The sequence below is a fragment of the Rhineura floridana genome, chromosome 17 (genome assembly GCF_030035675.1).
Source record: "Rhineura floridana isolate rRhiFlo1 chromosome 17, rRhiFlo1.hap2, whole genome shotgun sequence".
Lineage (NCBI taxonomy): Eukaryota > Metazoa > Chordata > Lepidosauria > Squamata > Rhineuridae > Rhineura > Rhineura floridana.
In genome coordinates, this window is record NC_084496.1 from 22,903,262 (window position 1) to 22,930,762 (window position 27,501).

The 27,501-nt window shown below is 46.6% G+C and overlaps 1 protein-coding gene across 4 annotated transcripts in view; it reads left to right on the forward strand.

The window, feature by feature from the left end:
- CLEC16A (C-type lectin domain containing 16A) overlaps nucleotides 1–27,271 on the forward strand; it is a 118,912-nt gene extending 91,641 nt beyond the window's left edge. For 3 of the 4 annotated variants that reach the window (XM_061599171.1, XM_061599172.1, XM_061599177.1), the window contains 2 exons: nucleotides 9,869–10,012; nucleotides 26,071–27,271. In XM_061599171.1, the coding sequence (XP_061455155.1) occupies nucleotides 9,869–10,012; nucleotides 26,071–26,420 (494 nt within the window). In that variant the 3' untranslated portion in view covers nucleotides 26,421–27,271. Of the gene's footprint in view, nucleotides 1–7,627; nucleotides 7,807–9,868; nucleotides 10,013–26,070 lie in introns of those variants that run through there. The other variant, XM_061599174.1, reaches the window with a different exon arrangement.
- The last annotated feature ends 230 nt before the right edge of the window (nucleotides 27,272–27,501 follow it).

A 27,501-nucleotide genomic window follows, 5' to 3' on the forward strand; every position in this document is an offset into this window, starting at 1 on the left:
GTATATAAGGGAAGACGGTCTTTCAGGTATCCTGGTCCCGAGCTGTATAGGGCTTTGTAAACCAAAACTAGAACCTTGAACTTGGCCCGGTAGCAAATGGGCAGCCAGTGCAATTCTTTCAGCAGCGGGGTGACATGCTGGTGATACCCTGCCCCAGTGAGAAGTCTTGCCACCACATTTTGCACCAGCTGCAACTTCCGGACCAACCTCAAGAGCAGCCCCACATAGAGCGCATCACAGTAATCCAGACTGGAGGTTACCAGTGTGTGGACAACAGTGGTCAGGCTATGCCAGTCCAGAAACGGCTGCAGCTGTCTTACCAGCCGACGCTGGTAAAAGGCACTCCTAGCCACTGAGGTCACCTGGGCCTCTAGTAACAAGGATGGATCCAGGAGCACCCCCAGGCTATGGACCTGCTCTTTCAGAGGGAGTACGACCCCATCCAAAGCAGGCAACTGACCAATTATCCAAACTCGGGAACCACCAACCCACAGTGCCTCCATCTTGCTAGGATTCAGACTCAGTTTATTGGCCCTCATCCAGCCCACCACCGAGTCCAGGCAGCAGTCCAGGGCTTGCATTGCCTCACCCGATTCAGATGTTACGGAGAAATAGAACAAATTATATAAAAATTTTTCTAAGCTGTCACACTGTCATGGAGGGTCATGTGGGGGCAGGAGGCAGTGGCCAGATGGCAAGTGAGATGGCTGGCGGAGGGGGGCAGTGAGCGGGGCCGCCAAGTGTATGGCCAGCAAGGTTAGTAGGTGGCTGTAGGGTGGGGAGGAGAGTGAGGCGAGCGATCGGCGGGTAAGTGGAGGCAACAGCAGTGACCGGCAGGTAAATGTCCTAGGTGGGGAGGTGGCATAGGCATGCTGTGTGGCGGTGCCATTTGTCAAGGGGGTCGTGGCAGTGGGGGGCAGCAGTGGGGGGCAGCAACGCAGCATAGGAACAGGTGACGAGCATCAGTATTAGGTCCAATGCCTGGAGACACTGCGGGGAGGGGTGAATTTGTGAGGATATGTGATTCAGAAGGTTTGTGTACGTTTGGGGGTGTCTGTGTGTGTGAGGGTGTCTAGGGGGTGTTTGAGGATGCCTGATGTATGTGTGTTTGGGATGGGGGGATGGGTGAGCAAAGCAAGCAGAGGAGCAGAGCCCCCCTAGTTTTTTTAAGATGAGAGGTGGTCCTTAAGGGACCTCCCCCCGAAAACACTTATATTGAAAGAAAGAAAAAAGGACATTTATTTTTATAAAATGCATTTCAAGCACTCAAAATTGGTTTATGCCTCTTATCTCCATAATCCTCTCAAGAGCCCTGCAACCTAGGCTAATCTTATCACTTGCACATTACACACGATGGTGAGTGGTACTGAGGCTGAGAGGACAGCAGTTTGCCCAAGAACATTTAGGAGTTTGCAGAGCCCAGGAGTTTGGACCAGGGCTATCCATTATACTGCCTCTGTATACAGCCAAAAAAAAGGGGGCTTCACTCTAAACATATGCTTTTGAGAAATATGCAACCAGAATGATGGGAAACCATGACCAGTTGCAGAAAGGCAGTGAGTTCTGGGAAGAGCCCACTATTTCCAACTCATTCAAATATGACTACAGTGTTTTTGTTTGCTTTTCTGAGTTACCCTCCGATGAGTTTATGGGATTCAATGCCTTCAGCAGATTTTGTTGAGGCAACTGCTGGGAGCTAATTAAGCAGCTGGCTATCCATGCCTGGCAATGATTGGCCAACAAGAGGCATGCCAATGAGTTCAGAGGGGCGGGCAAGCTGGCGCTGCCACAACAACTGCACAGGATGCTGACTTACTCTCGCCTGCCTATCTCTCCAAGTTACTGCCAAACCAGGGCCAGGAACTTAGCCAAAAGGTTCCCATTTCCCACACATACGTACGTACGTGCGTGCATGCGTGCATGAGAGAGAGGGGGGGGGAGAGAGAGAGAGAGAGAGAGGGGGGGGGGTGTGTGGAAGAGATCCATGGGAGGGAAAGGCACAGCCTCGCTTGCTCTTTTTGTTTTCCCCAAAGGAAACGCACAGCTGTGCATGCTTCAGCCTCCTCACTGCCATCATCCCCATAACCCCTCCTCCCTGGGGAATGGGAGGGGAGCAAGAACTGGAGCCAGCCCGGAGCAGCCTCTTTCCAAGACGGCCATCAGAGGTGGGGTAGGGCAAGGACAGCTGAGGTTTGCAAGATCAGGCTCTCCCTGTTAATCAGGCAGGAACAACTAGCACCTACTGGGCCACATGTCCAGCTTTTCACATGGCAGCTCAGCCAGTGAAAAGGTGGACTGTTTTAACTACTCAGGTTATGACAGTGTAGTTCAAAGGGTAATGGCAAAAATCAACGTGAAGCGATGGTCGCTCAGGGACAGTGCACATGATCAGTTCTGGGGAAAGGCCCCCGTTGAGAGTGTGGGAATGCTGGTGGTGGGCAAGGCTGGTGACAAAGCTTCTCCGTGCCCCACCTAGGGTCTTGGAAGGGGCTGAAATCCAGCCTCACCCTGGATAGCAAAATCCATGGGTTTTTCTAGCCTTTGAGGAGGGAGGTCGTAGCTCAGTGGTGGAGCATAGGCTCTTTATGCAGAAGTCCCCCAGTTTCCATCCCTGCAAGCATCTTGGGTAAAAAGAGCAGCAGCAGCGAGTGACGGGAAAGAGATGCCCTCCCTCTGCCTCTGGAGATACTGGGCGAGATGGTCTGACTCAGCATCAGATGACATATTACCATGTACCGATGGAGGGGAAACCGCTGGGACTCCAATTCCCATCATCCCTGCGGATGATGGGGCGGAGAGCAACGACATTGGGAAGGCTCCACATTCAGCACTCCTGGTGTACTCAGTTCTGCCGAACAGCCTTCCCTGTCGTCGATACTGAACAGGGCCAGTGTTTCGCTGGAATGGCCTACGGCAGAGAAGGGGAACCTTTCTTCAGACCATAAACCCTTGTGAGTTTATGTGCCGGCCAGAGACAAAAGTAGGGGCGCCTAGATCCAAAAGTGGGTGCAGCAACAGGAGTGACTCCAAGAGTTCCCAGTAGAGTAGGCTACATTCTAGCCATGGAAGAGACAGAGGGTGTTATATATATATATAAACCTGAACCTGGAGGACAGTACCACCAGTACTTAGCTTCTGCAAATGAAGCTCCTCTGAGCATTCCATCCTCAAAGCGCTATAACTGCCACCTTGGTAACAGCATTTGTACGTTAGCAGCTGATGAAGGCGGAAGCTGAAACGTTTTGGCAATACAATGAAAACCTCTGTCTGGTTAATCACAATTGTGTTCAAATACACACACACACACCCCTTTGATAGCAAATAAATGCAACTTGCTTCTTTGTAAGACAGTGCCGTATATACACACAGGTACTCATATCCTGCTAAATATAGGTTGTGAACCTCCAAGGATTCCAAAGCAATGGCACAGAAGAACTTAACGGTCACTAGCTGCCTGGAGCCAAAATGACCTGGTTAAATAGGGTTATGACCAGGTTGCTGAGATTCCAAAGAACTGCAGAAAAGGCATAGGCCTGTGACACATTGTGGAGGATCTGAGTTTCCAGGAATCTCAGCTTGCATTTCTAGGTCTTATGACAAGGAAAACATGCCTAAAAAGGATATGGGCAAGACGGCGTTGACGGGGGCTTATGGGAGTTGTAGTCCAAAACAAACACCTGGAGGGCAACAGATTGGAGAAGGCTGCTATACAGCATGGAGGTTGCTTTTTCTATAACAGACTTACCCAGAGGCAAGGCAGGTGGCACTAGGCAACCACAGAGCTCAACACTGCCTATCCAAAAGAGGCATTGCCCAAGCCCTAACATCTGCTATATGGCATCTAACAAAGTGGTGGTTGTGATCAGATAGAATCCTGGGACAGGTCAGGGACCAAGATCCCTCTCAGAAAGGCCGTTGAGGATGCAATGGCTCTTGTGGAATGCACATGGAAGGGATAGGAAACTTAAGTTTTTAAATTGTTTAAGTTTTAAAGTTTTTTTTAAATTATGTTTTAAATTGTTTTTTGTGTTTTAAAATTTGTATATTTTTTAATGTTTTTAATTGCTGTAAACCGCCCAGAGAGCTTCGGCTATGCGGCGGTATATAAATGTATTAAATAAATAAATAAATATAACAGGACAGTTGGGAGGAGCAGGAAGGGGAAAAGTACACAACGTTGAATCCTCACGTGTGACTCAGGCTCTGCTTCCTTCACTGTTTACACTCACTCCATAGGAAACTGTTGAGGGACTCCCCCCCTGCACCCTTTGGTAACTGTGGTGAAGAGGTGCCTTCCCAGCAACAGGCCCGTGACCTGTGTGACAGCCCTTGCTCATTCTGCCAGCTTTGGAATCGAGAACGGAAGCCCTGCTCTCTCAGGGGCCACCGGGGGACGGGAGAAGCCTGTAACTTGGTCTACTGTCATCTAGGGACGGGCCAATCCGCCAATTTCGGTTTCTCTCAGTTACTCATTTTTCCAATCTTAAATTCCGTTCTCCCCATTTCTAGATCAGCAGATTTTTTTTTTTAGGTCCTCATGAAAATTCAGATGAATTTTCGAGCGAATTTCTCCTACTATACACATTGCTAGATGCAATTTTGCCTGATGCACACTTTTTTTGCGAAGCAATTTCCCCTTATATAATGCATGTTTGTACGTGATTTTCCCTAATAGATGTATTTTTTATGCACACTTTATCACGGCATAGGTATTTTTGTGCACTTAGCTGGAAAACTGCATTGCAGAATTCAGAGAAGTGTAATGTCAAAGGACAGCTGTGTTCCGGTTCTCATACTGTTTCAGAAAATACCAATTTGTTAAGTTATCCTTTCAGTGCAAACTGAATCTAATCCCCCCCTCCCCGCTCGTATCATCCTGCTTTTCTACACTCCACATCACACCCTCTTCAGAGTCTTTAACACAAGAAACAGAGTCAAATGGCATTTTATACTGTAATATTTTGGGGGCAGGACCTACCCTCATATATAATTATTTTTTATTGAAATATTTTGTACAGAGTATCTCCTTCCCTAAAACAGAAAAACTCAGATACAGATATTACAGTTTCAAGAACATGAAAGCCCAGAGATTCTTACATGTTATGTTCAGCAAAAGCAGAGCTCAACAGCCCAGCTAGAGAGCAAAAAAGATAAACTATATCCAGGATCAGGCTATTCATAAAGTTCTGAACACCAAAGAGACCACTCTGTTATTTTTCCTTGTGTTCACATAAATACTAAAACAGGACCAGTCAACTGTAAACAAATCATTATGTTTCTTTTCCTTTTGCTAAATGTACGTCCCTTTTGCTTTTAAATGCAGGTCGCTTTAGTGACTAACAAATGAAAATAGTAGATTTTGAGTCAATTTCTCAATGAGTGCACTTTGCCATATTTCACTATATCAGCAATCTAAGGGTGCCCCTTTTAGATCCTTCCAGAACCTGGCCACTGTCACTCTTGCTGCCTCAAGTAAGTGGCCCATCAATGTTTTGTGCTGCAGATCCCTGTTTTCTGAGCTAAAGAGGTTCAAGGAGTGGCCACTGGGAGCTCCATGTCAGTGGGGCAGTGGAATCCACTCTGGGTCTTAGCCCAACCTTTCAAAACCTTTCAAGGAGCTGTCCAAGGTACTGAACCAACTTAGTGTGATGCCCTCTAAACGCCAAACCTGAAAACCTGAACTGAGCATGGAAAGAGATGTAGTAGGATAAGAAAGGCTGCTTCATTCTACTCCAGTGACTTCATGTGAAAGGTTTCACAGTTGACGTTTTGGATTAAAAAAAAATGCAGCGTGCAATTCTGAAATTGCCACATGAGCCCATCAATCATTTCAGAGATTACGACACACACCCCTCTCCTTTCAAAAGCAGCTTGCTGTGTTGCACAGACTGTGGCATGAACTGCTTCACCGATTCTTTGAATCCTGACCAAGCTGTGCAGGACTGAATCACAGCAAGTGCCACGGCTCCACAGTAGTGGACTAGGCAGACACGAGTGAATCTGGCCCTGATTAAGGCACTGTTTAGTCACATCTCAAAACCTTGTGTTAAAATGTTTAAAAGAAAACCAAACCATTTCAAAGAAATTAACTCACAGGATATGGCTCAATGGCGCCTGGTGGTTTATGAAAGCAAAACCACTCTAATCTATCCCAGACTAAATTATCCCTGTGTGCTTAGTGGCAGTGGCGCTTATTATTTCTTAAGAAAATATTCATTTGTTTTTGGGTATGGTTTGGGATCCCAAAACTCATGGGGAATGAGGCAAGAAAAGGAGCTTTTAAAAGACCACATAATTAGGAGCGGGAACAGAGAGCTGCAATTAAATACTTGCTTACAACTTCATTCACATATTTAGAAATGAATTAAGTTTCCAAGAGATTTATAAAGAAACAGTGCTTGGCCTAGTTCTGCAAAAGAAACAATGCCTGCCTAGTTCTGCAAAAGAGCAATTAGCTCATCTCAAACAGGTATGATTGACCCAGAAAGTGATAAGAACAGATATGGTAAGGGGATTTTGTGCTCATTCACGGAAATGCAGGCTTTTGGACTGTACAAAAACCTTTATCGGACAGGATAAGATGAAGACGCGGCTACTTCTTAACTCGAGGAAGCTAACAAGCACAATATATTTTATTACACCTCTTTTTGCCTTGCATGTTATTACAGTAGCCAGCCGGGGCTTTCCAAACCACTCCGTTGCAAGCAAACCTACATTCAAGCTGAGTCTCGGTCAGTGCTGAACATCTCAAAAAAAAAAAAAATCAAGTTTAGAAGGGCAAGGCAATAAGAAATCAAAACACTACAAAACGGCAAAGAGCATGGGAGCTCATGTGTCGGCACGTTCAGTCGTGAGGGAAAGTGGAAGTCAGAAGTGCAAGGCAAGTGCAGCCATGCTATCAGCAAGACGCAAAAGAGAAGGTGGCTCTGTGAGCTTGCAAGAGGAAGTCGTTGGGGTTCTAAGATTACCTTCAAGATGGCAAGGACCGAGAAGTCTCTTTATGGGGCAGTGGTGACCAACTTTAGCAAGTGTGCCACGTGCAATACTGCCACCCTCGTGGGCATCACAGTACTATTTATTATTATTATTATTATTATTATTATTATTATTATTATTATTATTATTATTATTATTATTATTATTATTAGCTTGTTGCCAAGGTCTCCAAGCAACTATCCATGCAGTCCTCCCCAAATGCTGTAGTTTAAAAACGCACTTTAAATGTATGGGGTGTACGCAGCCTTTAAACCCTGCAAGAGCGGATGTGGAAAACTGCTCCCCAATCTGCAGAGCATCCTCAGTCTTTCGCATGGTGAAGGAGGCGTGTTTCAGGAATGAAGGCTCAATGGAAACTTTTGAGCTTCATTTCTCGACCGTCATCATTAGTTGAAGAGAAATGAGAAGATTAGAAATCTATGTGTTTGTGTTTTTTAATATCGGCAACAGGAAACAGCACCTGGGCCTGCCAGAAAATACCATCCTTTTAAAAACCACAGTTTCTCTGAAGAAGTCAAACAAACAAGTAGTTTAGGAAGACCTTGGGAGCACAAAAAGCCTTGCTGTCCATTAGTTCACAGCGGCTGACAGAAAGATAGATATGGGTCGATTTTTTTTTTTGTCTTTGCAGAAAAAAAAAGAAAAAAACATGCAGTGAGGCTTCAGGAGGCTAAGAGATCAAGTGGAGCCGCCCAGGTTGCTGATAAGCTGGCTATCCATCGGCAGGTTGCTGGTGAGAAGGAGGGATTTCCAAAAATCAGGGGAGAGGGCTGCAGATGTTCAGAAGCTGCCTAAATGCAAGTCTGCCAGACTCAAAGGAAGTGGCTGCATTGCCTCTCCTAGTCTGAGGCTCGTGAGAATCCATTCCGGATGTAGCAGCAGAATTTGGCTGAGGGAGAGCAGAGAAGGCTTACTAAATGGTAAGTCTCTGCAGGTTACTAGTCCTCAAAAAGTCTCCCTAGCTCTTCTGCCCACACACAACTGGCTGCCAGTTTGTTTCTGGGCCCATTCAAGGTGCTCACATTGGTACTCAAAACTTTTAGGTTCCAAATATCAGAATGATAGCCTCCATCCTTACAAGCCCTCTCGAGTGTTCTCATCAGCAGAGGGGGCTCTCTTGGTAGTTCCACTATCCTCAGGAGTGCCGGGACTACCAGCCCATGAGAGGGTTTTTTCTGTAGCCGCCTCTAAACTGTGTGATGCCCTCTCCACAGAGATACATCTAGCGTCTTTATTGTACAACTTCCCCTGTATGCTGAAAACGCACCTCTTTACCCTGCCCTTTGACAGTTAAGGTATTTTGTTTTGTGGGACTGTGCCTCTCTTGTTGAAGCTAGTCTCTTTTGTTGAATCTATACTGTTCTGCTTTGGTTGGAACAGTTTTACTTGTTTTAATAACTGTTTTACTTTTAAAAAAATAACTGTATGATCATATTGTTGTAACCCGTTGTGGGATCTTAATGATGAAAGGAAGGTAAGGAATCTTATAAATAAAAATAAATAACTCTTGTCAGTCATTTGTGTCACATCTAATGTAAAAGAAACAACCAAACTCCTTTCCACAATTTGCAAATGCTTCCATCTCTAGTCATTTGTAGAAATTTCTTACTCACCATAGGTGAGCTGCTATCTACACAGCTGGTATAAGAAGTCTAGTGGAAAGTTGTGGTTAATTTAAAAAAGAAAAAAACTCAACCGCTGCTTGTGCTTTGTATCTCCACCATGAGTACAGTTGTGCATGTGCCATAATCCTGTGGTAGAAGTGGGATGTAGAAGGAGCAAAATCCAGCTTCCTGAGAATTCTCTCCCTTGGCTGCCAAGAGAAGGAGAGATGGGAAGGAGTGGTCTGCTGCCCTAAGGGTATCAGTGTGCAAATGAAGGAAGACAAGTGGATGAGGCACAGGTCAGATAGACAGCCTTGACAGCTGGAGGACTTTCTCTATATCTCCCTCAGGCATGCAGACTTCAACCCCCAAATCTGAGTTGCCTTATTTACACACTTCCAACACCTTGCAGGGCTGTTGAGAACATTATGGAGAGAAGAGACCCGAACCCCTTCTGAGTGAATTAATACGTCTCAATCTTCTGCAAAATGCAGAGGGTTCCATAGGAGACGGTGACATGGAAAGGTTGTTCCTGAAGGAAGAAAATTTGAAATACCCACTGATGTACTAAATTGGCAATGGGAGCCTTTTCTCAGCAGTTATTTTTGTTCTTTCTCCAATTTGTATTTATAGTAGATTGGATTCAGTTCATAGAGGAGGAGGAGCAGAGAAGTCTCTCAGTGGCTATGAATAATGACTGCTCTATGGAACCTCCAGGTTTAGAGGCAATCTACCTCTTGACTACCAGTTGCTGGGGAACAGTAGTGGGAGATGGCTATTGATTTCAAGCCCTTCTTGTGGGTTTTCTGGAGGCCCCAGGTTGGGCAGTATGGGCAACAGGATGTTGAACAAGATGGGCTGGGCCAGCTGCAGGTAACCTTAATAGTTGGGAATGAAACTTCCATGTCCAGGGGCAGCGTATCTCCAGGTATTAGATGGTGGATACATACAATAAGGGCATGCTCTTGTCTTCTGTGTCCTGCCGGTGGACTTTCTCAGAGGCATTTGTTTACCCACTGAAGGGAGTGTAATCTTTGGGCTGATCCGGCTGGGCTCTTCTGATGGCATCCCTTAACTTACCTCATGAAGCGCCGTGCCATGTGCTACATTTCCATTGCAGCCGAGTTTCTTTCAGATCAGCTGATGGTGTCACTCCACAATGCAGCCACTGGATCTCTCCCTCTCTTTCTCTCTGTTGCAAGGGGATGCTCTTGCATTTGTGCCCCCCTTCTCCTCTCTGTGTGAATTCTGGTTTCCCTCTCTTTCAGGCTTTGCTGTTGCCCAGTGCATCGACCAGCGCAACCCCTCTCCGCTTCCGTCGCCGTCCCCATCGTCAAGCGGGAGCACCGGGCGCTGTGACTCAGCAGCTGCCAGCTCCACGTCAACTTCTTCCGTGGTCCAGAGCCCGTCAGGTATTAAATCCCTTTGCTTTTAGCCTCCCTCGGCCCGGATATCCCCCGCAAGGCTGTTTTATAAACTCTGCTTGAACCTGATTGTGGTTGTTGTTTTTTTCTTTAAAGAGACTTTTTAAATCTTATTAATGTTTTGTCCCTCTTGCTTGTTACACGGAAGTTCTGGAAGGGGGGTCCAGAGTCTTTCAGGTGAGTCCATGCAGAACTGGAGGAACAAATGATTCGAAATGTTTTTCTCAGTCGTGGCTTCAGCCCTGCAAGTTGGGCATCCAGGTGAATTGATGGACAGTTCTCTCTCTCTCTCTCTCTTGTGGATCTAAAGCGTATATGATAGCAACACCACTTGGTACAAAATCCTGCATTAAAACATTGCCTGCTAATGCTTAACTCCTTTATCTTCAGGAGCTCAGTCCTTTCCAGAATCCACACCCTCTGACTTAAAATCCCATTCCTACGATCCCAGATGCGTAAGATCTGGCTTGGTGACTCAGCAGTAAGGCAAAGGCACTCTGTGTGTTATTCCACACATTCCTTGGCACTGAAAATGGGTCAGAGTTGCACTTGCGGCTCACATTTAAGCCCTGCTGCAACAATAGTTTGGTCAAAAATTAAATTCTAAGTGATCTCTTTTCCTCTGACCTTTTCCACCCGTTTTTCCCCTGGTTCTTTCAGTTTCCATGGAATTTATTGCACTTTTTTTCAGTAAGCGTGTATGGGGGTGAAACCTAGATTTCAAAATATTCTTTTCAAAATATGATTCTCGGTGCCAAACAAGATGGCCACCCTCTAAATCAGTGATGGAGAAACCGTAGCCTTCCAGATGTCGCTAGTCTGCGTGTCCAGTCATCCCTGACAATTACCTGTGTTGTCTGGGGCTGATGGAGTCCAAAACCATCTGGAGGACCCTACCAGTTGGAGGGACCCAACCTTGCGTTAAGGTACTGAGCGTTGTGGTCTACCAGGAATCAACAACAAAGTACTGCTTTGTTTCCCATATATGGAAACATTTGCATTAGATGTATCTTAATTGTAGAAGCAAGTCCTGCTGTTAGAAATTCTGAATTATTCTCTCTTCTCTCCTTATTCCCCCTTCCCCGCCTCCCCTGGTAAAGTTGTTCCACTTGAAGGTCATCAGCTTCAGAAAATGCCCATCAGGGTACCACCTTCTTCTTTTGCAGGAACTCTTCCGCATGCAGCTCATCTGTGCCACAGTGACCTTAAATCTGGCACGCCTATTTTTCATAGCTATCATGAACTCTGGAAAAACACTGACTTATAAAGCCAAAAAAACCCCCTGTCTTCATACAAATGTGTTTGCAATGTAAGCTGACAGGCTATTGATTTCCTGTAGAGGTTTCCAAGGAAAAGGAAGAAGGTGATTCTCTTTTTCGTGTTCTTTGGACTTGGGTACTTTTGCCTTCGTGTGGATGTTCTTCCTCCCCCACCCCTCCACCCCCTCCCACTTGATAGACTGGACTGCTTTAGACTGCTGGTGGACCACTGCATGTCTGAAGGTGAAGTAGCACCACATGATTCTCCTTGTTTTGTGGATCTTAGTCAATTAAACCCTGAAATGAGCAAAAATGAGGGTACAGTCCACTGTTGCTTTTTTTGAAAAAAATCTATTTCCAGCAAGAGGTCGCCAATACAAATTACTGGTAAGCTGTATGTCAAGTCTTAACATATGGCATGCAGTTTAAATTTGTAAAAAGTAGATTACATGCAGCATGATCTGGAGGCGTTTTTAAAAATAAAATAAAAAAAAGAATGAAACTTGGACGCCTTGGAAAATTGCAAAGTATGTAAGGAGGAGTTAACTTTCCAAATTGGATCATTGCTGTGATGGATATGAGATGTTTAGCCAAGACAGTCTGTCTGGGTTTTTTTTTTTTTTTTTTTGGTGCTGCTGCTGTTGTTGGTTCTAGACCACAGACGATGAATGCAGTCTCTGGCCTCCATCTACATTTAAGGCAATATCATACCCCTTTAAACAGTCATGGGTTCCTCCGAATGATCCTGGGAACTGTAGTTTGTTAAGGGTGCTGAGAGTTGTTGGAAACCTTCCCCTCACAGAGCTACAATTCCAAAAGTTCCCTTAGAAGGATTGATTGTTAAACCACTCTGACAGTTGTAGCTCTTCAGGGGAACAGGGGTCTTCTAACAACTCTCCGCACCCGTAACAAACTACAGTTCCCAGGATTATTTGGGGGAAGCCATGTCTGTTTAAAGTTGTGTGATACTTCTTTAAACGTATAGTGCAGATGGGGCCCCTGTCTAGTCCTCCTCAGCTACATCATGGCAACCTTTGCCCTGGCATTAGACAACTGTTAACTGGCACTTGAAGCTTGAAAGCTGAGGCAGGTTTTGTCTTGGGAAGTGAGGAAAGTCCCTTTTAAATGCACAGATGTGGGCTGCAAACCTTGAAGGGGATTTTTTTTTTTTTACAAGAACTTTGATCGGAATGAAAGTGCAGTCCCTGAACTTCTTTCACCGTCATTGCAATTCATAATCTGAGAATCGCTGTGTAGTCCTTTGACCTCCAGTATTAGAATAAAGTTGCTCAATTGAAATTGCTTCACCCATCGATTAAGTAATCCTTCCTCCCCTCCCTCTCCCTGCCCGTGACAGTAACATTGACTGCCCCACGCGAGGTGCAGATGAGATAAAGCCTCTGCGTTATTCATGACAGTGGTCAGAAGCTTGCCCACGTCATGAGGGAAGCAGCCTGCAGTCGTCACAAAGCTTCCTGACGATCTACACAAAATAGGACCCCTCAACTTTAGCCTCCCACATTCTACTAGCTCATCCTGCGTAATAGGCTCCCAAGAAGAGTTGCTAAAATATGTGTGTTTAGCCAATCGCATTGTGTGCTTCATCGGTGCAGTAATATCTTCCTTATTTTCATTAATGAAGCCATTTAATGACAAATACTTAGCCTTTGTGTAGTGCATTTCAAGTGTTTTCAGTGCCTCACATCCGTTACTGGAGATAATGGGCTGGGGAAGGAGGGGGTCCCTCTTTTTATCCTGAAAACATCAGTATTGGCATTCCTGACCCACCACCTTTAAATGTATGTGGTTATAAAGAATTTATGAGTTGGCTCACCTATTAAAAACAAAATCTCAAAAGGGGACATCACAGAGGTGGGGAGGAGGGCTGCAAGAGACAAAGGTGTCCAATGTCAGCTTCAAAATGTTGGTGGCTGAAGTGTATACTTTCTTCTTGACCGTAAAGCTCACATCTGGATTGCCCAGGGCAGGCAGGTAGTTGTCTGCCTCTCAGCCCACAACCTTCAGAACAGCAGAGGCCCCCTCTGCACTATCAATTTAAAGCAGTGTCATCCCACTTTAAACATTTGTGGCTTCCCCCAAAGAATCTTGGGGATTGTAGTTTGTGAAGGGTGCTGAGAGGAGACCCCTATTCCCTTCACAGAGCTACAGTTCCCAGAATGGTTTAAGAGTCAGTTCCTCTTCCCAAGGAACTCTGTCATTAAGGTACATGAAAGGTGAATCCTGAAGTGTGGCATTTACTGAAAATGCACTAAGGGAGAGAGGATAATATTAGAGCTATGCAAGAAATTTCACCTGTGTTTGCTTTCCCCCCTACCATTCCCCATCAGTTAATGAGAAAAGAAATTGCATTCAAAATTCATCAAAGGGGAGATAAAATTTCTGGTGAAATTTGCATGGGTGGGCTGCTTACCTTGCTTTGAGGTAGTCGAGGGATGTATTTGAGTGTCCTTTCTTTCATCCGACAAGTTCTCTCACCAGTGATCTGCGCTCTGCAGCCTTCCCAGGTGCTGATGATTCAGTTAAACCCCAGGGGAAGACATCCTGAGATAGCTCCCGCATAAGGCTTTTCCGGATCAGGAAGGGCAGGAAGGCAGGGAGGCTGCAGAGTGCTGGAGAAATGTTTGCTGGAAAGAAAGGAAGGAAGCAAAGACGCATACACATCCCTTGGCCACTTCACAGTGATCAAGTAAGCCCAAATCCCTGCACCCACTGAAATGCTAAAGGAATTCCAAAGTGTCCTGAAAAGGAAGACACGCCAAGACTTTGTATTTATCCAGGCTCTGGGCTGTTTGTTTGTTTATTTATTTGATTTCTTTACCCGCCCTTTACCATAGGTTCCCAGGGTGAGTTTTATGACATTTTTACACTGCTGGTTTTAACTACTGCCTGCAATATGTATAGCGTTGTTTTAAAATAATGTTGTTATTGTGAGCTGAGCAAATTATTCTTATTAAGAATAATAAGGGGAAAAAGTATATATCTTCTTGTAGCCTACCCCAGGGCAGCTAACAATAAAATGCAACATTACAACAGAGCTCAAACGACAGTACAAAATAAAATGCAATATATGATACGATATGCCAGTCAGCGATGTATGATACAAAAAGTGTTCCCCCTCTAGTTCAGGGGCAGAGCATCTGCTTTGCATGCCAGAGGTCCGAGGTTCAATCCTTGGCATCTCCAGGTAGGGATGGCAAAGACCCCTGTCTGAAACACTGGGCAGTGACTGCCGGTCACTGTAAGCCGTGCTGAGCTAGGTGGTCCAATAGGTCTGACTCAGTATAAGGCAGCATCCTGCGTTCCATCACGCTGCACAGGCTTGGTGAAAAAACTATGGCTTAAGCTAACCCCTGAATGAGAATAATGCGGGGGTCATTCTGATCACAGCAGGGAGAGTGTCCCATAGCCGGAGTATCGCCACTGAGAAGGTCCTGCTTCGTATAGTCCATCTCTCCCACCCCACCGAGGCACAAGCAGCCCCCGCCCCAGTAGGTCTCAAAGCCCAGGGGTGCTGGGGAAGGCGTTTCTTCAAGTACTCGGGTCCTAAGCCATTCAGGGCTCTCCATGCTAATACCAATGCCCTCAATTAGGTCCAGCCGCTCACTTTCAGGATAGGTGTAACGCAGAGCTTGGAAAAGTTACTTTTTCTGAACTACAACTCCCATCAGCCCCAGCCAGCATGGCCACTGGATTGGGCTGATGGGAGCTGTAGTTCAAAAAAGTAACTTTTCCAAGTTCTGGTGTAATGTGCTCCCATCTCACTTCCCCAGACCACAAACAGGCAATAGCATTCTGCACCCGCTGCAGCTTCCTGGGCACCTTCAAGGGAAGCCCTATGTAGAGCCCACTGCAGTCATCCAGCTGTGAACTTACCAGAGCACAGACTACCATAGCTGAGTTATCCCAGTCTAAGAAAGTAAAATACAGATAGTGGCTCTAAGAACACTCTTGGGTCTTTCTTGTGAGTTCTGCCTCTATAGTCAGAGACAGGATGCTTCTGAATGCCGGTTGCAGGGAACTGCAGGAAGGAGAGTGTTTTTGTGCTGAGGCCCTGCATGAGGGCTTCCCATCGGCATCTGGCTGGCCACTGAGAACAGGATGCTGGACTCGATGGGCCACTGACCTGATCCAGCCGGGCTCTTATGATGTCCTTTTGACTGTAGCCACCATTTGCATTTTAATCTTTATATACCTAATATTTTCCTGCATCTCCCAAGTGCTAGGCGGGGATCCAGAGAGCTGCTTTAGATGTGTGGAGTTGCCATGCTGCAGTCTGGTTTTACAAGTCCCCTTCTGCTTCCAAAAGGGGTCTGCAGTGTGGCATATTGGAGGTGGGAGGGGCGAAGGGCTCCCTGTTTGAGACACATAAGTTTAAACTCACATCCACACCATACATTGAAAGCACTGTTATGCCACTTTAACAGTATGTGAAGGGTGCTGCCCTCAGAGCTACAGTTCCCAGCACCCTTAACAAACTACAGGTCCCAGGATTCTCCATGACAGTTAAAGTGATACAATAGTTAGTCCTTTCAATGTATGGTGTGTCTCCTTCCCTCCTACAGTATCTGTTGTGTTTGAGCCTGAGCTCCAAACTTACGTAGATAACACTTTCAGTTGTCTCTTCCTTGGCTTTTTTCCATTGTGGTTCAGTTCCATGCATGATAATATCTGATCTGTTGCACTAATTATTCTATCCTGGAAGAGAATGCACAATACTCTTTGTTCCACCAAAATGATCTTTTTCCAGAAATCTTTTGTGTGTGCAAAATCTGTGGGTTTTAACCAGTCTGTTCCACCCCATCACCTATTTTGTTGCTTCCCATTGGATTTTTTTTTAAAATGCTGCACTTAGCTTTGACTGTAATCCAAGTGCAGTATTTTACAAGCTTCCTTTCTCAAAAGGGTAGATTTATCCGATGTCCTAATTTATCGCTCGCCTTGAAGGAGAAGGAGCATGATGCTCCAACCATTTATTACCACTAAGTGGGACAGAATATTGCAAACCAGCCAGAAATCTGTAAAAGATTGCCCTTGCTTCTTTTTTTAAGTGGCTCGTCGAGGTTGGTTTTGTTTTGGGGTTTGTTTGTTTAACATGAAAGCGTTGTCCTCTCATAACTTCTGTGTTGCGTGTCCTTTTTCGGCGCGTAGCCGCTGTCTTCGTCTGGCAATCCTAAGTCGAGTCAACCTGAGCACGTGGCATCCTTGAGAAAGGTTTGTGCGCTCGGTGATGGGCAAACGTCTTCTTAACCTCTTGAGGCTTGCAAAGAGAGCATGCCTACGGGATCCCCAGTTGCTTGTGAGCATGTTTGTGATGTTGGTGTTGTCGACGGCTGTCTTATTGTTGCTTTAACACCGTCTTCCTCAACCTGGTGCCCTCCAGATGTTTTGGACTGCAACTCCCACAGCCCCAGCCAGCCATTCTGGAGGGCACCCGGTTGGGGAAGACTGCTGTAATGTATTTCTTTTCTTGTCTCTTGTTATGACCCACCCCCAACCCTCTTTTCCTCCCACTCACCCCAAATTGTTCATGACTTCATGTGATCTGTTGCTGTGTTTTCCTCTAGTTAGGCCTGTCAGGAAAGGACGGCGGCGGGTCTTCAGTCTCTCGGAGGCTGACAGTCATGGTGAACGCTGGGTTTAAGCCTTCCAGCAGCAGCTACAGCAGCAGCAACCCTTGCAAAATCCCTTCAGGAAGGTTTCTCCACACGGGGGTGTGTGTGTGTGCGCGCGCGCATGTGTGTGTGGCGTGTGCCTCCTTTTCTTGCCCCCCTTCCCTCCAAAAAGATCACAATGCAAACAGTGTTGCTGCAGCCCCCTTCCACACATGCAGAAATCGCCAGCTGCTGTTAACAGTCCATTGCCTTGTCTCCAGGGTGCATATTGCCCATTCCCACCCTTTCAGGAGCATTTCCCGGCACGGGAGTGGCTTGGATGTTCAGCTGGGCTTGATCCCACAGCCGTCTCTTTGTTTTCTTCCTTGAAATAATCGCAGCTCTCTTCCCACTTGGTTGTGAAAAGGTACCCGGGGTCTCCCCCAGCAAAGTGGTGGTCGGATTCTTCAAGCCTGGTTCCAAAATCTTTGACACTTAAGTAGGGGGATGCAGGTGGTTTAGGGTTTGGCGACTGGAAATGTATCTGTCGTTGGGGCGGGAGGGGTGGTGATAATTGCAAATTGAGGAATATAGATGAAAATATCTCTGCCTCCTTAGCCAGGGCTTCCAGCAGCCGCTCAAGCATGTAAGAATGAACTCCAATTCTAAAAGCAGGGATTTGTTCAGGCAAGCTGTTTCATAGCGTCATGGCTTAGGTGTTCTGTTGCTTCATTTTAGTTTGTATGTCAAATGCGGTGTCTCTTTCTCAGCTGCGTGTTGCACTTCCCCCCCCTCTCCTTTTTTGTAATATTGTTTGTGATATGATTTTATTTGCGCCCATTGTCCTTGACGCCCGCAATCAGTTAGCTTCCTTTCTGTATATTTGGAGATCTACCTTTTTCTTAACCCCACATTGTACCTTGCGAGGCTGGCAGCTGAGCAACCTTCTGTGTTAGGTACCCATGAGGAGCTGAGGCACCCCCTCTACTGGGGGGGGGATGAGGACCCTGGTGCCCTCCAGACATTGTTGGACTCCCAACTCCCATCATCCCTGACCATTGGCCATGCTGGCTGGGGCTGATGGGAGTTGGGAGTCCAGTGACATTTGGAGGGCCCAATCCCTGTCCTAACTTCTAATTTATTTATTTATTTATTAAAGTTACATCCCGCCCTTCCTCCCGGTAGGAGCCCAGGGCGGCATTTGGCTAATGTGTCTTGCCATGCGAGAGGGCGTGATTAAGAACATAGGAAGCTGCCTTATACTGAGTCAGATCATTGCTCACCTAGCGCAGTATTGTCTACACTGACTGGCAGTGGCTCTCCAAGGTTCTGGACGAGGAACCTTTCCCAGCCCTACCTGGAGATGCCAGGGATGGATGCTGGCGCCTTCTGCATGCAAAGCAGGTGCTCTGCCATAGAGCTTCGGCCCTTCTTAAGGAGTGCTGCTTGGTCTGAGCACTGGTGGTCACAGGGAGGGTTTAATGTACTCACTTTTGAAGGGCATGTCTCTTTATGCTGAAATCCAAACGTTTCAGGAGAGGAAAATACACTCCACGCAAACGTTCTGCATAGAAATCAACACAAAAGAAAACACTAGTTATCCCTTTCCATTGTGACTTATCTTCCCCACCACTAATCTTACTTACCTCTGCTTTATAATCAGGGGGGGGGAACACATAGGGGAAATGTGCCCCCGCATACATTTTTGATGCGTGGATGCCTTGACTGAAGTTGTGCCACACGCATCTGGCAAACCCCCAGCAGGCCTCTGTGCCATTTATGGACCTTGGATGGCCTTGAAAAGCAAAATGTCCCCTCGACTCTTCCCCGCTCTCACCCTCAGCTCCCCACTTTGCAACAGAGCCCGTCCCGTTCTGCCGACTAAGTTTAGAGAAACGGAGAGCGTGGATGTCTATATAGCCTGCTGCACCAAGGACCCACACTGTCAAAGATCCCTAGCCCACTATGTCTTTTGCTTGTCATGAATTGCAACCGTTTGAAGGGTGAATTTTAATTTACAATGAAAGCTTTAGTCAGTGGCATTGATCAGTCAATTAATCCGCGCAGCCCAGCTGAAAAGTGCCATAGAGATTACGCTCACTAATAAGTATGTGTCACTCAGCTTGCTGGCATATCGGACAGCAGAGACTAGCCTGGTCCCAGCAGGGATGGATTCTGGGAGTGCAACATTTTTTAAAAACCATCTCAGCGGTGACCATCTTCCCCAACCTGGTGCCCTCCAGATGTTGCTGGAGGACAGCGTCCGTCATCCTTGACCACTGGCCATGCTAGCTGGAGCTGATGGGAGTTGTAATTCCACAACACCTGGAGGGCCCCAGGTTGGGGGAAGCTGCTCTTACACCCAACATGTGTGTGTTGGCTGAGATGCACTTCCTCATACAAGACCTTGGCCACAGGGTCAGAAAAGACCTGTTGCTCCTCGGACAGAATCGATGGTGTCTTTTCCTTCCCAAGGCATCTTGTTGCCCCCTTTGTAGCCATGGAAGTGTGTCCATGAGATTGCAGTGGATCCTGGGGAACACCCCCCCCTCCGTCCCTGTGTTACTTCCTTGGCAACCCTAAATGTATTGCCGCCCTATTCTATCGACAGGCTGGCTTCTGCCGGCTGCACAGCCCAGTCTCGAAGGAGGCTGTTTATCCTTACGCAGCCAGGAAGAGAGTGGCTGTACCCTCTGCCCCTTGTTGGTCTCTGTCCCACATTCAGGGACAGGGTCGGGAGCTGGGGAGACGACTAGCCTCCTGTGGGATGGCTGATGCATTGGCTTGGGGATGTCTGCTTTTCTCTGGTGCTTTGGAAGCATAGGAAGCTGCCTCATCCCAGATCAGGCTGCTTGGTCCATCCCACTCCGTATTGGCTACACTGACCGGCAGCAGGTCTCCAGAGGTTCTCTCACCAGGGATTACGCGCGGGACCTTGTGCATGCCAAGCAGATGTCCCGCCGCTAGGCTATGGCCCGTCCCCTTGAGTTGGGGTTCCCTTCTCCCATTCCCCCTACCAAAAGAATTGAATTGTCTCGGGCCGGGTCAGGCCATTGGCTCTTCTAGCCTCATCTGGCCCTCCAAGGCAGAGAGAAAGAGGCCTTTCCAGGGCTTGAACCTGGGATTCTTATTTTTAGTGCCTGCTCTGCTACCAAGCTCCCCCTATCAGACCTCTCATTGCAAATTGTCTGTAGTTTTATTCCCTGCCGGCTGACTTTCTTCATGTTTGTACTAGCCCAGCTTGCTTGTGCATATATAAGCCTCCTTCCTGTCGCCCCCACCCCTAACCTCTGCCACTATTGAGACTGTGCAGGAGCCCAAGTCAGAGGTGAAAAGTCCTGAGAACATCTAAACCGCAGCCTTCTGCATCCTTCCTTTTGAACAGTTAGAATCAGGCATCCCCGCCGCTTCAGTGGCACAGACTGAACTTGTCCATTTCGTATTTGCCTTGTCAGATTCAAGGAAACTCCAGTGTGTGGTTTGTTTTTTCTTAGCAACTTTGAGCGATAGCATCTCTGGCATTGTCTTTTGTTTATGCACAAGGCCTGCACCTTTCAGCAGCCAAAGGATCCTCCTAGAAGGGTCTCTCTCTCACACACACACCTACTGCCCATCCAAAATGCAAGAGGGATGGCCGGGGGCAGAAAAAGGGCTCGCCATTTCCTCTGAAGCATTAAAAGTCTCCTTCCCCCCACCTTACATAGCTCTGGTTTGGGGCTGTCAACCAAAGTTAAAATTAAGTTTTATTTCCCAGACATTAAAAGTATGTATCGGCTTAGGATCTTCTCCCCCCAAAAAGGGGGAGACTTTTCCCATGAAAAGAGACACTGTGTGTCATCTCTCAGCCGCCCAGCTTCTCCAAAGAGCTCTTGTTTTCCTCACTGAAGCAATTGCCTTCGCTGTACTTAATTTCACTCTCACTTTCTCTCTCCTGTCTTCCCCCCGATTATTGGTTTGTTATGTTTTCTTTTGCTTCACATTACTCTGGCTTTCTGTAGGGTTTCAGTTGATTCTGTATAAGCAAGAGTTCAGTTAAAGAATGCAAAGCCGACGGTGTCCACTCGCTGCATTGTTCGAGGATTGTTCCACAGATGTCTTGGCCTGAAAGTAAAGGCAGCCTTGTTGGCCGGCCCATAAAAAAAAAAAGCGAAACGAAATCGAAATCCCTATTAGGATAATGCCTTTATCAAGCCAGCCAAAAAGTCACAAAGTAACGGGCAGATTGTTGAGCTCTCCAAAGCTGTCCATCGAGTCTAACCAAGAGTTCTGGAGAGCTCAAAAGCTTGCATGCTATTTTGTGAGTTTGGGGTTGGCTTGTTAAAGGCCTCATCCTAATATGGATTTTGGAACTTACACTGAAAGACATTCAAGTTTAGGGTGGAAGAGAGTGATCTTGACTTCCCAATTGGAGAAATAGTGTTTCTCGCTTTAAGTACCCTTGAGAGAACAAATGTGTGTAATGTACTGAAGGCATCAGCTGAGAACCAAAAGGAGCCCCTATTAGTGTGACATAGTGATGAAGGCCATATCCACACTATACATTTGAACCAGTATCATAGCACTTTCAACAGTCATGGCTTCCCCCAAAGAATCCCTGGAAGCGTAGTTTGTGAAGGGTGCTGAGAGTTGTTAGCAGACTCCTCCTGACCTCAAAGAGCTGCAATCCCCAGAATGGTTTAACAAATCAATCTCCCTTCCCAGGGAACTCTGGGAATTATAGCTCTGTGAGGGGAATAGGGGTCTCCTACCCTGTTTTTCACTGCACCTGAGACTCAAACCAGCTTAAACAAAAACAAAAATATATCGCATACAAAATTTGAACAGTTGATAATGGGGGGGGCTCTTAATGCTACTCCTACTCAGAGTAGACCCATTGAAGTTAATAGATATGGCTAACTTAGGTTCATTAATTTCAATGGGTCTACTCTGAGTAGGACTTAGTTGACTACAACCCGACATATGGCAGTCTTTGCCAACCTGGTACCCTCCAGATGTTTTGAACTACAACCCCCATCAACCCCCAGCCAGCTGTACTGGCCATGGGCGGATGGGCATTGTAGTCCAAAACAGCAAGAGGCCCTGTTGGCTGTTGAAGGCTCTTATATGGGAACTGCTTTAAAAGCTCATACATTCTACCTAGATTTAAATGTATGCCCGCATTCAGCCATGTGGGCCGTGGAAGCCTGAGTCCAAGGCTCCACTCAGCTATGAGGCTGGGTAGACTTTGGCCCAGTCGTGGATTCTCTGGCCAAGCTCAACTTCACATGATTGTTCCGAAGCAGGATAAAAATGTAATAGTTGATGGGGAACTGTGCCTCGGGCCAGCTGCCTATCACAGGATAGGAAGCTTGTTGAGTGCTACAGAAGAGCCCTGCTGCTAACAAAGTTGAGCAGGGGTGATCCAAACAAGATAGCCACAGAGGACACACGGTAAAATGGCTTGTAATGTAATCAAACACTGGTGTAAACTGTCCTGCACCTTATTTTCGAACTAAGTCGACAAGCAAATCTTGTTTATGCTACCAACAGTGTCGGGCTGACAGTAGGTGCTGTTAGAGTAATGTTCGGTCCGGTCACGCTTGGGGGCGGGGGAGGGGAGACTTAACAGGCCAGCACACTTGCAGCTGCCCAGATACAAACACCTCGCTTAGGAGAAAGGTGTTCCAGAGACAGGAAGCAATCACCAGGCATGCTTCTCTCTGTAGCATCACCAGTGGCCCTTGATTGATTGCAAAGGGGTGGGGAGGTGAAGTTAGGCTGCAGGAGGCCCTTTCTCTGTGGTTCACAGAGACACCAGGCTTGTTGCCAGGGGACAACAGAGCGCGGAGGATGGCTGTTCTCCAAGGTCAGTGGGGTCCCAAGCTAATTTAGAGGCTCCCAGGGTAGCGTGATGTACGTTGGGGAGGTTATGTGCCGATCTGGATCAAAATGCCTCAGCTAGTTGCCTCGGGGACAGAAAAGCAGGGAATCTCCTGCAGTCGTGATACAAACAGTAAGGGGAAAGGAGCTACAAAACAGCATTGCTTGGGACAGAAAGACTTCCTCTGCAGATAATTTTCTATACCATCAAAGCAGACCTTATCTAGGTCTTTTTCCTCCAGGGCCTTCCTTTTTTCTGGACCAGACAAGCCATTCATGCCCCCTTTGCTACTCTGTTTCCCTGAAAGCTTTCTCTCTCTGGGTGGTATTCAGTGCTAGTCCTACTTAGTGTTAGACCCATTGATGTTAATAGACATGACTAACTTTGGTTCATTAATTTCTGAACTCTGAATAGGACTTAACTGAATACAACCCTTTGTGCACAGGGGCCATTGGGCCCAGAAGTGCTTGGTAGGAGAAGTGGTTCTGTCGACTTTGGATCCAACACGCTGCCCAATCCATCAGTAAATGTTCTTTGAACAGCATCCTTAGAATCGACACAAGAGGACCGAAAGGGAGAATGCGCAAAGGCAGTCTCTAAAGCATCAGGCCTTCACAGTAAGAGGCAATCACTGTTTTATTTCCCTAGCAAACTTCTAAGTCTGCTTTTCAAAAAGTGGAGAGCTATAAACACAGAGCAATCAAGATGATAACACAGTATTGTAAGAATAACCACCAAGCAACAGCGGGAGACATTAAAATATTCCTCAGCAGACAATTCAGCAAAAGATTCTAAAATCCTGCCGGAAGTCATGGCTCCACGCACACATGTAAATGATGCTGAGAGTTGTTAGGAAATCCCTCTTCACCTCACAGAACTACAATTCCCAGAGTTCCTTGGGAAGATGGATTGTTAAAACACTAGGAATTATAGCTTTGTGGGGGGATTAGGGGTTTCCTAACAACTCTCAGCACCCTTCCCAAACTACACTTCCCAGGATTCTTTTGGGGGAAGCCACGGCTGTTTATTTAAAGTGCTATGATCCTGCTTGAAATGTATAGTGCAGATGGGGCTTCAAGTGGCCAACCTGGTGCCCTTCAGATGTTTTGAACTACAACTCCCATCAGCTGCAGCCAGCACATCTGGCCCTCCAGATGTAGCTGAACTACAACTCCCCACAAACCCAACAAGCATGGCCAGCAGCCAGGGATGATGGGAGTTGTAGACCAGCACCATCTGCAGGGCCAAAGGTTCCCCACGGCTGGTGTAGGTGATCGTACTGCCTCCACTAAATGTGCTGCTTCCTCACTCACCAAACAGAGAGCTGTATATGGTTTCAAATCAGTGAAAGATTTCTCTTTGTCGTTTGAGGGATGGGGTTGGAATTTGGTCATTTTTTTTTTTAACCTCTCAGAGCGGGTGAATTTGTAAAAGACAATAAATAATGATGTCAAAACAGCCAGGAAAATAAATTCCGTAGGGAGAAATTATAAGAGAGTGAAGGTGGAAGGTGGGCAGAGGAACTAATGAGTCAGTAAAAGGGAAGGCAAGTGGATTTACCGAGTAAATACTGGATATAAACCGGGGTGGGGGGGAGCACTATACTGAGTGTTGCCATTCAGACGACGTTTCTGCAGAACTAACCCTTTGCATTTCTTCCATGCTGCCGCCGCTGTATTCCTTTGGGTGTGCAACAATGTCTGATTTCCTGGCACAGGGCAATGCAGGCGAGTGGCACTTTCGCAGGTTCACCAGGACTGGGTTCTGTTTGTTGGAAAGAACAGCTTTTGGGAGGGGGCCGGGGTACGGGGCCCTCATTTTTCTCCGTTACTTGCAATACCAGATATTTGCAAAGCTGATTGGGTTAAAAAAAAACACAGTGAAATGGACGCAGCAGCTGCCCTTCCCATTCATTTCATTTATAAGGCTTTCTTGGGAACAGAGTAAACATGATTAGTTGTCCCTTAACATAACAAATTCCTCCAACAGTGGCCTCCTGCGTGCAGCTGGAGTCTAGCAACACAGTCTGTGCCACTGTCCTAGACTGCTGCCCATGTTGCTTTCAGAAGCCGGTTGAAAGCAGCCTAACCTATACAGATGTTCTCCTTAAATCTAAACTAGGGGCAGTCAGTGAGGTGCCCTCCAGATATTGTTTGGCTGCAGCTGCCATCGTCCCTAACTACCAGCCATGCTGGCTGGGGCTCATGGGAGTTGAAGTGTGGCAACCCCTGGAGGACTGACAACAGGTGTGCTTCCCCCCTCCATTCATCCTGGAAGCATATGAGCTAGGTCAGGGGCTCCCAAACTGTGATCCATCCTCCGCCGGTGGTCTGCAACCTTTGTTCAGGTGGTCTGCACCGTGTCTGTGGATTTGTGGTTGAAGATGGTACGTCCGTTGCACCAACGGCTTCTCTTGATCTTTAATTGTTCTTTGTTGCGTCCTTTAGTCCTTGTGTGGCATTTTACTGTATTAACAATTTGAATTCTATGGAATACAATAAAACAGGTAATATATAAGAAAGGAAAGAAGCAATAAAATACAATTAAAAATCATAATTGCTACAAGAAGAAGTCAGGGGGAAATCATTAAGTGAGACCCTCAGCAATTTTCAAGTGGGCTGTGGGGGAGGCGGGGAAACAGTTTAGGAACTACTGAACTAGGTCACTGTTGCACACATACATGACTAAGATCAGATTTTGTCCAGTAGTGTAGTGGCAAATTCAGAAGTGCAGGATCCCTTCATTATAGTCACAGCCATGCCCCTCCCATTTTTATTTTGGCTGCTGAGTTGAGAATGAGGTCCTTGTTAATGACTTCTTCCAGAAAGGCAGACATTCCTAGGAGCCAATAAGCATGAAAGGGGAATGTGTTAGCTGCTGAGAAGAGTCTTCTTTGTGACTTACTCGTCTCCTTTCACTCTAATTGGCTCCAATCAGCAGGAAAGGATAAGGACGCATGTTAGAAGACTCTTCTCAGTGGCCAACACGCTCCTATTTCATGCTGGTTGACTCATAGGATGCTGGAGACATAAGGACCCTGCTCCTAAAAAAGGAAGGGGTCTGAGACCCTGGACGACTACATCCCTGATTGTGTCTGAACCAAGATTTGAACTCAAGCCCCCTGAATTGTATCTGGACTGAAATTTTAATCCAAGTATTCTCAGCAACTTGAGTTTTGTCTGTTTGTTGCGTACAATATTGTAAGGCATTCTAATTTCTAGCGAAAGAGGTGGCCCTTTTTCGTTTGTGATTGCGCTCATTTACACCCAAGCATAACAAGGTTGTTTTGATTTTCTCTCTCTTTCTCTTTAACAGATGACACAGCAGCCATCGAGCAGCCTCAAGCAGCCTCCTCCGGTCACTTGTCAGTAGCGGATGACTTTTCTGCACATATCTCAAAGTCTAGCAAGAACCTTGCAAGGAACACTGAGGTAGAAACTGCAAACTTGTCTCCTAGCCTGATTCCTGCCCCGCAGCCCACAATCTCCCTAATCTCAAATGACAATACAGACACCCTGAGCGTGGAGTCGCTGACGCTGGTCCCGCCAGTCGACACGGACAGTATTCTCGCCGTTGGTGGCGTTCAGCCAGCAGCCCCAGAGCTGGACGTTTGCACGGAGACAAAAGGCAGCAATCTTAGTCATTCATCAAACTGTGACGAATAGTGACGGGTACACGAGCCAATGCTCTCCTCCTTCAGGCGAGCAGTCGGGGGGGGGGGCTGTTACTGCCAGTTTGGTGACGTCCCACAACCCAGTCCTCTTGACTCTCTTAAACAATAAACATTCAGTGCGCCTGGTTGTTACTATTTTTTTTTAAGATGAGAAGAATCACACTTAAATCCAGAACTGGTATTGCACACTGATACTGCAGGGAAGGGAGAAGGAATTTAAGGGAATAGGTAATGGCAGGTGTTTTAGAAGAACCTGACTCCCTGCCCCCGCTTGCTATTTTTTAAGCCACTACCACGGTTCCACTTGTATCGGCAAAAGCCACAATTTCAGCAAAGCAAAGCAAACTGCATTGCTTTGTGATCTTAACCAGTTTTCTGTCGGTGGAGGGCTTTCCACTTCATTTGGAGAAAACGTTCAGCGGCCCCATGAACTTTGGAGGAAGGGTGTGTGTGTTCCATCCACCCAGAATTGGGCAAATCTTCCTTCTAGTCTGTCACCCTTGTTCAGTTTTGTTTGGGGGGGGGCGGAGTTCTTTGTTTTAGTTTTCATTTTATTTAAAGGCATGAGAATTCTGTGGAAATCCCAGTCGAGCTGGCCGCTTGTATTTATAGAACTGTAAAGCTTTACTGTTCAACCTGCGTGTATTCTGTGTCTGTAACAATTTTAACTTGAAGTTGTATGCACATCTGTTGTCAGGGTGGGGAACTGCAAGCGAAATGCAAGCAATCTGGGTTTCTGGCATAACTCTAAAGGGCTTCTTTGGATGAACACGCGGGGGAATTGTGGGCAGAGTTTTGTGTAAAAAAGATTTCAGAAGAATGTAAAATATTTTAGCATACTGATGTTCCCATTTATTTTGTGGCTTTTTTTGCTTGTCTTTTCGGTACCCTCCTGCCGCTGTGGCCTTCAGAAGAAATTTCATTTATGTGCTCATAAATCCAGTTCACACCCTACCAGCATTAGTTCCTGGCTACCACTTCGCAGCCTCCTTAGTTGTCAGGCACATTAAGAGAGCATTAGGCAGAGTGAGGCAGCTGCCTCAGGCGGCAGTTGCTTGGGGAGGGTGCGCAGC